At 37.0% G+C, this 13,237-nt stretch overlaps 1 protein-coding gene across 7 annotated transcripts in view; it reads left to right on the top strand.

Moving 5' to 3' along the window:
• The window catches only part of RTTN (rotatin), a 149,992-nt gene that overhangs the window by 72,281 nt on the left and 64,474 nt on the right, over positions 1 to 13,237 (top strand). For all 7 annotated transcript variants that reach the window (XR_013345173.1, XM_077810486.1, XM_077810485.1 and 4 more), the window contains 4 exons: positions 1,390 to 1,609; positions 5,450 to 5,578; positions 7,091 to 7,198; positions 10,943 to 11,101. Coding sequence is in view for 6 of the 7 variants with exons in the window: in XM_077810486.1 (XP_077666612.1) it covers positions 1,390 to 1,609; positions 5,450 to 5,578; positions 7,091 to 7,198; positions 10,943 to 11,101 (616 nt within the window). In the remaining variant the exon portion in view is untranslated. The remainder of the gene's footprint in view (positions 1 to 1,389; positions 1,610 to 5,449; positions 5,579 to 7,090; positions 7,199 to 10,942; positions 11,102 to 13,237) is intronic.

Here is a 13,237-nt window from a genome sequence, read left to right as displayed (position 1 = left end):
GTATCTGGACGAGTGATGGGAGGGAAGTATCTTCAGTCCTCACTGTGAAGTGGAAAATATGTCTGCCATTTGATGTTAGGCCCAACATTAGGCCCTTTCACTTGTTCTATACTAAAATTGCTTGAGTACTTTCTACTTTTATGGAGGTTGGGATCTGTGGTGTTGGCTCTAATAGTTCTAGTTACAGCAAATAATATATTTTCAGTTTGTTGTAACCTGAGAAGGGGTTGGAGTTGTCATTTCTACTTATTAGTTGATAAAACATGCATGAGTGGATGCTGTCTCAGCTGTCTTTCTGGGAGTTATTTATAAGTGAATAAGGGACATCAAAGTAACTGAGACATTATATCATCAACAGATGAGAAATCAGTAAATATTTGTTGTTTAAATTATTACCCTATTTCTTTTTTCAGGCCTAATTATTTCAGCCATAGGCAGTTTGGCCCTTATCCATGATTCTCAGCTCCTATAGAAGGTCTTAACCTGTTTACACATTAATTTATGCAATCATGGTATTAGCAGTGTGAATTTCCTATTATTTTGGCTCCATACCTAAAACAATAACCAGAAATCCCTAACTTTATGTTTCTGCCTAAATAAAACTCTTTACTGCTACCTGTGGTTTTATTCAAAATATTTTTAAAATTGTACCTTTTCCCAACATCAAACCAATTTGGAATTATAATATTCACCTTACAACTAAGCTAGTCACAATTTACCTGTTTATGGTTTCTTCAAAGCAATAGTCTTTTTTTTTTTTCTCCAGTTCATTTTATTTTTATCTTTAAAAGTGAGGAATACATCTTTTTTTTTTTTTTAAGAAAAAGGAGGGGGAGCGGTGGTTTTTGTTTGTTTTGTTTTGTACAAAAATCCCTGCTGATTGCCACATTTTGCTTAACACCTGGGTTCATGGCCTATAACACTGTACCATTTTTAGCTGGAATCTAGCCTGGTAGCACTTTAACTACAGGAAATATCTCTGATACCTTTATCATCTCTAAAACCAGAGTGAATTTTTAAAGTGCAACTAGTGAACTTGGCACTTTTTTTTCCTTCTCATAACAAGGGATCCATGATTCTGGGTTTTTCTTTCCCTCTCTTTGGTGTGGTGTTTAGTATATTACAGGGTTCTTTCTGTATTCATCCATTTTTTTATTTGAGTGAGTGTTCCTATTTCTTCACAATGAAATTTGGGGCTTTTAGAACTGAAAAACACTTGAAGCTGGAAATGCCAAACTTTGTTTTTCTTCACCATATACGAGAGATTTGATACCTAGATTTATAGAACTACAGGAACAATAAGATGTCATTGGCATCCTATCAAATAATAATGATTAAGTTAACTTTTATACTTCCATCTGATACATTTGCCTTTTTTATTTGGAACAGAAAGGGCTTGGAACTTACTGATTGTGTCCGAACACAGCTGGCTCTGAAACTGCTACAGTGTTTACGGGTAACAGATGCACCCCACTTTTATGGATTGCCTTCTTTGGAGAGAACATTACGAGGAATGGTCCATGTCACTGCACACCCAGGATGGAGTTCAAACTCTGCAACAACTGAGCCATTCACAATTTGTATGAAATATTTGACAGGTCTTCTTGAGGTAAGTAGCTTATGTTATCACTTGTATATTTGTGGTAACAACCGTAAAACAAGGTACATATTACTCTTGTGAACCATGTTTGTTTTGTTAAATGAAATATGATTATTGGGAAATTTTACTTGTTACTCTTGTGGCACAGAGATTTCAGCGAAAACTGAACAATGAATGAATTCTGGGTGTGTGTACACCATGCAAGTTGCAGGGAAGGAGTATCAGATAAAAAAATATTTTACTTCACCAGTTAGAAATCAACAAATAACTTATGAGTGGTGGAGTGAAGCAGATCCATTTTGCCCAGTTTGAAATTGTATATTTCAATGTCTTTGTGTTTGGTAAGTTGGCCACATTTGATCCTCCCCTGGACCTTTTAATACCTTATGAGGTATACATGTTGACCATCACCACTACATTTCAAAGTGAGCTGCTAAGTTATTCAAGTATGAAGGTGCAGCATGGTCTTCCCCCTCTGTGCACTTTGGTCCTTACCCTGTTCCAAATTAAATAAATGACAAAAGTCCATTGACATAATTACATAGGATTGATTCCTTTATGAGCTTAGTAAAAGTCTATGCAAAATGTACTGTGCATATATAATTTTCAAAGAATCTAATTGATGAAATCAAAATTAATTTAATCCCAAACTTCTCAAGTCTTGCCAAATGAGGACTATTTTCATGCCAAATATCAACTTTTGTTGCTCTGCTTTTCTGGCTTTAGTTGTAAAACAGTTGTTTTTATAATGTCCTCACTACATATAAGGAAGTGGGGTCCTTTATTTGGCTGGAAGGAGAAGGTGAATTTCCCTTTGCATGCACAGGGCTTTTCCGGCAGGTTGGTAGGAAGAGGGTTGTTGCCCTCATTAAGGCCCCTCTTCTCCGCCGCGCCCCCTCTCCCCGGTACAATTACCTGTTCAGGTAAAGAAGCAGGACGCAGTAGAGCCAGACCAGGTCAGTGGGGGACAACAACTGTCCACTCCTCATAACAGCTGCCTTAAGAAAGGGGTGTAGTTATACCCAAGGCAGTTCTGGCAAAGCCGTCTTTAGCCTGGACAAGGCTAGCAGCACCCACAGTTCCACCTATGGAAGTGGTTAAAGTAGCAGACTTCATTGGTACCTACTGTGGGCATTATGCTAGTCATGGCTCTTCTCAGGGGTCTGGGAAGGCATTTTCTCTCACCATCAGATTGGCTGAGGTCAGGTGGATTTTTATCCTCCCCTCAATGGGTTAGGGCCTGGTAGGGTATGAAAGGAGGAATAGGCCATAAGGGGTTAATGTCTCAACTCGTTATGTAAGCTTGTGGCAAAATGTCCAGTGCAGGTACACCGTATGGAATGGGTACGATGATCAGGTAAAATTGATTGGTAAAGGATTTAAAGGAAGAATCCTTTAAAGCAGCAGAGAAAGGGGATTCGGGGTTCTTATGACTAATATAATGGGGAGTTAGCCCCTCTCTTATAGTTCCCTTAACCACCATACAAGGAGTGGGTAATGGGGTTAAAGTAGTGAGGTCAGTGGGATCTGGATTGGAAAGGGGGAAGGCTGATAGCAGCCCCCAGAATATAAACACACATGGAATTACCTACACTGTACAGTCTTATCTGGTGTGTAATCCCAGATATTTAATTAAATTAAAACCACATGCAGTGCCTCCTACTCTTCTACTGGCATAGCCAGACAGTGGGGAAGGTTTTTTCTTCCTATTTTTTTATCTCCAATATGGCAAAAAATAAACTGAAGACTAAACTGTGGAATGTAAATGTTCTGGGTGGACACTAAAACCAATCTGTAGTGACAAGTATTAATCTAAATTAAAAACAAATCAATCCAATTTGTGTTGCTTTGTGCTTATGTTCTCTCATTTTTGTACCTGTTAGTTTCAGACAAGAGTATCACTAAATTATAGGAGGTAAATAAGGCTAGTACTTTTTCAAAATCAGAATGTCCTTTGTGTGTTGGACTGAGTTTTATAATTAAGAAATACCAAAGAGGAAAAATCCACAGGACATCTCCCTAGTGGCAAAAGTCCTTTAGAGCTGCAAAAAAAGGTAAGTAGGTAAGATAGCGGTAAACTAGGGAAAGCATAGTGGGCTAAAGAAATAATTTCATTGTTTGTAAGCCCCAAACCTTCATTTTCTGGTTCCTTCATTTGTTGTCAAAGTCTATGGAATTATTCTCCCCCCTGCACTCCCCAAAAAACTTATCTGTCTTCTAAAATAAAATATTACAAATAATTTAGTACTCTTAAGTAATCTTATAGTAATGTAGAGTAGCTGCAAAGTGGAGGAAAACAGTTTGTCTAGATTTTAACTTTGGTCTTCCAACAGGTTATCATGAAGAGTGAAAAAAGAGATACATCAGAGGTTATTCTTTAAGATTCAAATTTTAAACATTGTTGACAGCTTTGCTAGCTCTGTGAAAAGACTATTCTGATAGAAACATTTTACTTTTAATTTAATTGTCAGCTTCTGAAATAACTGAAGACAGTCAACCAATGTCTGGAAGTCCTGCAAAGAACTGATTACTGTAATCAAGTTGTGATGAGACAAAAACATAGAGTTCAACAGCTGATTTAGCAATTTGGCAAGTTCCTAAAGTGGAAGTAAAATATTTGGATCCACTTGATTGATGAAAGCTTCAGATGGGAGTGTAGAATCAAAAATGGGACCAAGAGTATAGATGGTGTCACGTAATAGAAAGTGGTCAGATTAACAGCTAGGATGAAGGCAACAGGGAACCAATTTCTAACATTTAGGTCCTGTCTGCAGTAAGTTTCATGCAATTTCAAGTGAACCCAGATATAACAGATAACTTAACAGTGAGTTGGTTTAGGGTTTTTATGGAAGGGGATGATCTGAAGGACAGGCAAATAGGCAAGTTATAATAGCAATGTTTTTGATGGAAAATGTTCTTTAGGTGTAATTCTTACACCTAATGGTTACATCAGTTTTGTGATCATATCACTGTTTAGCAGGTTTTGATGTTTGATGTTTAAAATTAAAATTCCTATTTATATCAGTGCAAGTCAAAATAAACTGCCCAATATAAACCGTCTTCCTGTAGTGCAAGTTTTGTACAAAGCGCCAACAACTAAACACAGAAGCTTTTTTTTTTACAGAAATCTTGTAATAACAAATTTACTTTTAGCAAGAAGTAAGACATTATCCGTACCATCCCCTTTTTTTGAGAACCCAGACAACCATAAATAATTTCTTCATAATATTGGAAGGCTTGCTATCCAAGGGACAATTATAAAGAGCTACAAAATATTTTAATTGACGGTCATAACTGTAAAGTATGTGTGTCTTTATCAGCCATGCAAAAGAAGTTTTATTTTTAAGTTATCCAAAGGGAATGTTTTAAAACAAAATAGTAACTTGGGATATAGGGTTTGCGGCAAGCTGGATATGTGAATTAGTCAAGGCTAAAAATCGAGCATGTTACCTAAACAATACATTGTAATCCCAGGTATACTAATACAAGACTCAGAACAAAAACACCTGATCATGAATAACTGTGTGCATCACAACCACATAAAAGATCCATTAGGTCCCAGGCCCCTAGACAAATGAGGGACATTGCAGACCTGAGTGAGAGCCAAGAGAAGGGAAGGACATTGAACACTGGGGTACAGCCAGAACACAAACGAACCTCTGACCAAGTAGCTTATAGAAATGTAAGATATTCCTAAAATTGCAGGTAAAGGCTGCTATTTACACTTAGTCATGATTTAAATTAACTGAAGTCTGCAGGACTGTTTGTATTTATCTATGTATTCCTCATAGTAAAGCCACCATGAAATTATGTTGCTTTATTTTATTTTTATTTTTTATTTTATTACAGGTCATCTCATCTTTTTATGTTGAATGGGGAGGAAATGCTATGTCCTTCATGGGCAAAGGCGTCACAAAGAGCACAGTGCTTTGCTTGCTTCACTTGTCCCATGAAATGATGGCTCAAGCCAAAAATATGGTGAGAGCTGCCCTTAGTTTGTCATCTGTGTGATTAAAGCATTGACACGTTGTTACTGACAGAGTTCAAACGTACAGTCTATTTTTGCTTGACTTTAGAGAGCAGAAAATTGAATTTTAACTGATGTTTTCCTTGGAAATGTGATGCTTTAAATTACTGAATTTGAACTCTAGGGAATGCTAATATCACTATTTTAAGTGTACCACATATACTAGCTAAAGTCCAATTCTGCTAACCTTACTTACTGAGCAGTATCACCCTGCAAGTAGTCCTTCTGATTTAAGAGGAAGTACTTGCAGAATGAGGTACTACTCAAAGGCAAGGGTGGTAAATCAGGACTAAAAGTATGGTACTTACTTCTAAAATATTTTTGTAATAAGTATAGTGTCTTCAAAATTATTTTAAGTGAGTTTGCTTCTGGTACTTGGAAACGGTACGGTTGAAAACAAAACAAAACAAAACCTTGATTTGCCCAACAGTTCTGGAAATAAAGGTTCTTTTAACAGAATGCTGCACAATATTAGAACTTTCTTGTGGTAATGTTGATGTACAAGATGCTGATTCAAGTCCTGAAACATGTTCTTAATGTTAAATGTGTGAGTGAGTCCTATTAAATTTAAGACTGTGCTTAAGCTTTGTGCTATATCAGAGCCTAAATAAACACATTGAGGTTCTGGACTCCTCTATTAAATATCTTACATCTTTGTGCAGATGTAGATAAGCACCTAAGCAATTTTCTAGATTATGTGAAAAATTAAACTGGCTAAAAATTCCTACTAATGAGCTGGTTTCATTTTCTTTAATTAAATCCTCATAATGTAACGTCCAAATGTGCTTGTGACCATATTCTGCAAATTCAGTTTCTTAGGGTTAAGAGTAAGGTGGAAGTCATGGTCCTGAGCTTAAACTGGCTAAACACAATGCCAGAATTTTACTGTAATTCATTTTGGGAGACTAAAATCGAGTATAGGAATGCTCTCTGTTAAGACTGAAAAAAATTTAGTTCACACTGGGTGCAGATAGCAGATGTCTTTAATTCTGCTACTCATATTGCATTGTATTTTACTCTGGAAATAGCCCCAATAAAATCAAGGGGGCTTCTGGTGAAGTAAAGTACTACACAGTTCAAGGATACTAAAGTTAGTGTCTTGGATAGCACTTCTCACTTGTGCAGCTAATCAACAGAATTAAGCTGTGACCCTTTCCTCTTAGCTCAGCGTTTATTTCTCTTTGTTAATTTAGAAACCATTATACCATATGAAGACAATAGTCTTGTCTTACAGACAAGTACATTTTTAATTTTAATTCCGTTTATAATGCAAAAAGTGTTTTATACCATACAGTAATATTGTTAAGCTTTATAGTTTGCCTCCAGAATCTTTGCCATACAATATTGTGCTTTGTACTGAAATAAAGGGGGGAAAAAATTAGCTTATATAGTTGGAGGGCAGAGTTAATTTGAACTGTTACTGTCTGAAATAAATCCTTTTCATTTTTTTTTTTTCTGATCAGGACTGGGTGTATCTCTGGTTCTTGCCTTACGATAAAAGTGAAGAGCAAGTTCCTTCTCGGCTTGGTCTGGCATGGCTAGTTCCATTATGGGTAGATAGAGATCCTGAGGTTAGTGTACTCTGGCATAAAACTGTTGCTCCAACTTTAAGAAACAAATGTATTACAAATCTAAAAACTAACTTGTCATAATTTTAAATGTGTGTTTTAAAAAAGTATTCTAAAGAATAATTGCTGTTAGAATGTTTCTGTCAAAGCATCTTGAAACAAATCCCTATCCTCTAGGGATGTCAGGCGATTAAAAAAATTAATCGTGTGATTAATTGTGCTGGTAAACAATAATAGAATACCATTTATTTAGATATTTTTGGATGTTTTCTACATTTTCAAATTGATTTCAGTTACAACACAGAATACAAAGTGTACAGTGCTCACTTTATATTTATTTTTGATTACAAATATTTGCACTGTAAAAAACAAAAGAAATACTATATTTCAATTCACCTAATACAAGTACTGTAGTGCAATCTCTTTATAATGAAAGTTGAACTTACAAATGTAGAATTATGTACAAAAAATAACTGCATTCAGAAATAAAACAATGTAAAACTTTAAAACCTACAAGTCCACTCAGTCCTACTTCCGGCAATCGCTCAGACAAACAAGATTGGTTACACTTTGCAGGAGATAATGCTGCCCACGTCTTGTTTACAATGTCACCTGCAAGTGAGAACAGGATTCGCATGGCACTGTTGTAGCCGGCATTGCAAGATATTTAGGTGCCAGATGTGCTAAAGATTCATATGTCCCTTCATGCTTCAACCACCTTTCCAGAAGACGTGTCCATGCTGATGACGGGTTCTGCTCGATAACGATCCAAAGCAGAGCAGACCGACGCATGTTTGTTTTCATCATCTGAGTCAGATGCCACCAGCAGAAGGTTGACTTTCTTTTTTGGTAGTTCGGGTTCTGTAGTTTCCGCATTGGAGTGTTGCTCTTTTAAGACTTCTGAAAGCATTCTGCACATCTCGTCCCTCTCAGATTTTGGAAGGCACTTCAGATTCTTAAACCTTGGGTTGAGTGCTGTTAGAAATCTCACATTGGTACCTTCTTTGTGTTTTGTCAAATCAGCTGTGACACTTTTCTTAAAACGAACATGTGCTGGATCATCATCCGAGACTGCTATAACATGAAATATATGGCAGAATGCAGGTAAAACAGAACAGGACACATACTGTTCTCCCCCAAGGAGTTCAGTCACAAATTTAATTAATTCATTATTTTTTTTACGAGCGTCATTAGCATGGAAGCATGTCCTCTGGAATGGTGGCCGAAGCATGAAGGGGCATACGAATGTTTAGCATATCTGGACTGAGAGGTCAGATATGGAGTGAAAATTGTTCTCCCCAGGTGATTTTTTTTTGTCTTTTATCCTTTTTCTGTGAGAGTGCATTCAAGAGCGTAGTGATTGTCTTGTTTCACCCACATAGGTGTTTTTGGGGCAGTTAGTGCACTGGATGAGGTACACCACATGTCATGATAGGTATGTGTAGGACTCATGGATCTCGAAACGTGTGTTGGGGGATGGTTATTGATCACTGTAGCATGGGAGATGATATGTTTGCAGGTTTTGCATCTGTTTTTATGGCAGGGTCTGATGCCACCTTGAATTGGTGAGTCCTGATCTGTGGGGAGCTTGCTTCTGACGTTGAGTATGGAGCGATTGTTTGAAGGCCAGAAGAGAGGGTTGGGAAAGATTTCTTTCAGAATGGAGTATGGATTGTAATTGTTTAATGATAACGCATATGGGCTTCAGGGTTGGGTGGTAGGTGACAACTAGGGATGTTCAGTCAGAAGTTTTTGGTTTGTTTGTTTTTGTTTTTCCTGTGTTGAAGTGGGTTCTCTGAGTATTTGGATGGCCCGTTCCATGATGGTGTCCTTGTTTAGTGAAGGCAGTTTTAAGTGTGTTAAGTTGTATATCCTGGGTTTTCTTCTTGGAGCATATTTCCATGGTATCTGAGTGCCTGACTGTAGGTAACTAATTTCTTGGGGTTGTTACTAAATCTGTGAAGGTAAGAGTGGTGATCCATGAGTTTCTTGATATAGTTCCATTGCTGAAGCTGATCATGGTGTTCAGGAAGTTCATGCTGGTGTGGGACTGTTCTAGAGAGAGTTTGATGGATGAGTGGTGGTGATTGAAGTTGTGGTGGAAATCTGTGAGGGAGTTTAGGATGTCTGTCCAGATGATACAATATCATTGATGCGTCTCCGATATGTCATTGATTTTGTGGTGCATTTGACCAGATAGTCTTCCTCACGGTGGCCCATTGGGAAGTCATCCTAGTTCCTGCGGCTGATTTAAAAACAAAACAGAACACCATGTCGCCTGAGGGCAAACACTTCTTACAAAAATCACTCCATATCTGACCTCTTGGTCTTTGTCTTCAAAGGAAACCTGCACTACACCTTCATAAGACAAGACTGGGAACTTAAACTGATAACTCTGCTAGACACCAAAAATGACTTAATAAATACTTGATTTATGGCTTGTTACAACAATCTGCAACTCACTGACCCTCCTTTGTCCAACTACTGTACAGGTAAAAAGAAAAGGAGTACTTGTGGCACTTTAGAGACTAACCAGTTTATTTGAGCATAAGCTTTCGTGAGCTACAGCTCACTTCATCGGTTAGTCTCTAAGGTGCCACAAGTACTCCTTTTCTTTTTGCAAATACAGACTAATACGGCTGTTACTCTGAATACTGTAGAGTTGTTAACTGCCCATTGAATTGTCTCTTACAATGTGAGTTAACTCCTTATCGGTTCCACCCTTGTATTTAGCTTTGTCATTGATTACCTGCCCCAGATCTGAAGAAGAGCTCGGCATAAGCTTGTCTCTTTCATCAACAGAAGTTGGTCCAATAAAAAATATTATCTGAGCCACCTTGTCTCTACTAAAAAAAAGTTCCTATTAACATGACTTGCACAAAAATTTAAAGCAAATATGCTCAGATCCAAACTATCAAGAATGTTTTATTTAAAACTGATTATCTGGAACTTTACATATACAATTCCAGAACAGGCTTACTCTGAAAAGTAACTAGATAATGCCATCTCCTTACTCATCATGTCTGCTTTCTATGTGTATTCAGTCCTATTGCCTTATTTTAGCAACTATCTTTGGTTTGATCTTTAGTGGCAGTTAGATGACACTATGATGGTGGACACCAGAGATGAATCTAAATAGAAAATGTTGGGCTTGTTGCCTTTTTTTCACAAAAGTTATGACCACATTGACGAGAGGAGTATCTGAGGGGGTGTTTTGTATTTTACAGTTTGGGTAACAAGGTGTTCAGGAACAACTCACTCTCCATCTTTAGTCAGGGATACAGTCATAGTAAACTACTTACGAGACAGTGTATAAACAGCTTTAATCAACCAGGTTTCAAGTCTAGTTTAAATACTGGTGCCATTTACAATTAAAAAGAATATTCAGGTGTTGTTCTTTCATATGACATATTTACAGATGTTTGTAGGCTTCAGATAAGGCATCTGCATCCATTTTCCTGCTGAGCAGTTAATATTTATACTTGTTAATGAAAATATATATACAGAAAAATGCTTCTTTTATGTTTTTTTAGGTGGAGAGAATTATCTCATCCAAATACTGAAAGCTATGTTGTCGGTCTTTTATATGCTCTTGTGTGATAATACAAGTAATTCATTAGTAGCTGTTCAAGAGAATTTAGAGATAATGAAGACTGCATGCTTCATTATAAAGGTTTAAGAATGAATTATGAAATATTAACATTTCATACAATGAAATACAGCTTCTTTCTTGCTAAAATGTTCCAGGTAAGGTTCACCTCCCTTGGAATCGGATCAGCTCTTACATCTCTTGAATTAGGGTGCATTGCTTTAGCAGAGAGCTGTCAGAACATTTCAGGAGGGTTATGGGGAACAGTGATAAACATCCTTCTGGACCAATCAGAATGTAGCATGGTACGCAGAGAGGTATGTCTTTGTTTGTCCTCCTATTGTCCATGAATACACATTTCTCTTATGAATGTATCTTCAAGGGAAAAAGTAGTACAAGATGCTTCCTTTGTAAGCTGTTACTGAGAGGAAAGCTTCCAAGACTTTCTCAGGTGGCGCAACATTCCTGCTGCCTTGTAAGTTAAATGCTACCTAATGAAATACATCTTTTTCTTGTCTTGTGTTAGCATTCGCTTGAAAAGCGCCAGAGACATGACTACTAATGTAAAGCAGAAGTAATTTGTTTCAGTGATATGCTAGTCTCAGTGGGGTCATAAAAATAATGAGTTGCACACAAAGATACTGTCTGCTGTTACTTTATTTAACCTTATAAGAATAATCTCTAGCCATTCTTGCTATACATTTTTAAAGCATCTTGAATTCTAGACTGCAAATGGTTTTAAGTTCATTTTGATATGGTATATAATGCAGGGGCTTTTCTTGTCTGCTTTTCTCCATGTTAAAAGAAATTAAAGGTTGGGTTCACTTTATGCTCATTACTTAACTTTGTACATTAAACTGTATTTTTCTTTTATATAGAAAAGTGTATCAAAATACTAATTGGTAATAAGTGACATATATGTGCTACAGATTGTAAATTAGAATCTTAATCCTCTGTAGTTCAAGACCACTTTCACATTGGTAGCACACCACAGCACTGTGTAAAATAAGCTATTAAATTATACGTACAATTTGTATTTGTCATCCAGTAGCTGCTTACTTAATTTAAATAGTTTAAAAAAACACTCTAGAGGTCTGTCTTTTCACATGTTATTCAATGGGTGGTTTGTAAGCAACAAAAACTGCAAGGTGATGACTAGTAGTTTGTCTATTGCTAGCTAAGAACACCATGATACTCAAATATAAAGCAAACTTGTGTACACTTTCAAAATCAGTGTATGCTACTGGTCTCCGTTGCAACTTCTGTTAAATTCTGGAATATGCTCAAATTTTATTTATACGTTGACAGTTTAAGGTTGATGCACTATTCATGAATAAGCATCAGAGGTATATTTTTGTCCAGTGTAGCAGGTATTTATAATACAATAAGCATCTCACCTTAAATAGAAAATTCTTATTTCTTGTTTGCTGATAAACCCATTCCCAGGATACCTCTCATGGACTGGGAGGAAGCCTTATCAACAGGTCAGCGATTGAGCTGTAGGATGATGAAATCACAGAAGTGTAGGTCTGAGGGGACGTTTAGAGGTCATCAAGTCCAGCCTTCGGTGCTGAGGCAGGATCAAGTAAAACCTAGTGCATTCCTAGAGAGGTGTTTGTCCAACCTGTTCTTAAAAAATCCATTGAGGATTCCACAACCTCCCTTGGAAGCCTGTTCCAGGACTTAACTTTCTAACTATAAGGGTAGTTTTCCCTAATATCTAACCTAAATCTCCCTTGCTGCAGGGTTAAGCCCATTATTTCTTGTCCTACCTTTTAGTGAATATGGAGAACAATTGATCACCATCCTCTTTATAACAGCCTCTAACATATTTGAAGACTGTTATAAGGTTCCTGCCTCCCCCTTCAGTCTTCTTTTCTCAAGCCTAAGCATGCCTAGTTTCTTAACTTTCCTCATAGGCCATGTTTTCTAAACCTCTTATAATTTTTGTTGCTCTCCCATAGAATCTATCTCCAAATTCTCCACATCATTTTTAAAGTGTAGAGCCTCAAACTGGACATAGTACTCCAGCTGAGGCCTTTCCAGTGCTAAGTAGAGAGGACAGTTACCTCCCGGATATTATGCACAACACTGCTGTTAATGTACTCCAGAATAATATTAGCCTCTTTCACTACTGTGTCACACTTTTGGCTGATATTCAGTTTGTGATTTGTTATAACAGGTCTTTTTCTGCAGTATTACCACCTAAGCCAGTTATTCCCCATTGTGTAGTTGGGAATTGGGTTTTCCCTTCCTAAGTGTAGTACTTTGGCACTTGTCTTTATTGAGTTTCAACTTGTTGATTTCACATCAATTCTCTAATTTGTCAAGGTCATTTTGAATTCTTATCCTATCCTCAAAAGTGCGTGCAACCCCTCTGAGCTTGGTGTCATCCACAAATTTGATAAGCCTACTCTCCACTCCATTATCCATTCATTAGTGAAAATATTGAA

Source organism: Eretmochelys imbricata, chromosome 2 (assembly GCF_965152235.1).
Source record: "Eretmochelys imbricata isolate rEreImb1 chromosome 2, rEreImb1.hap1, whole genome shotgun sequence".
Classification (NCBI taxonomy): Eukaryota; Metazoa; Chordata; order Testudines; family Cheloniidae; genus Eretmochelys; species Eretmochelys imbricata.
This window is presented reverse-complemented; position numbering and strand designations above follow the sequence as displayed.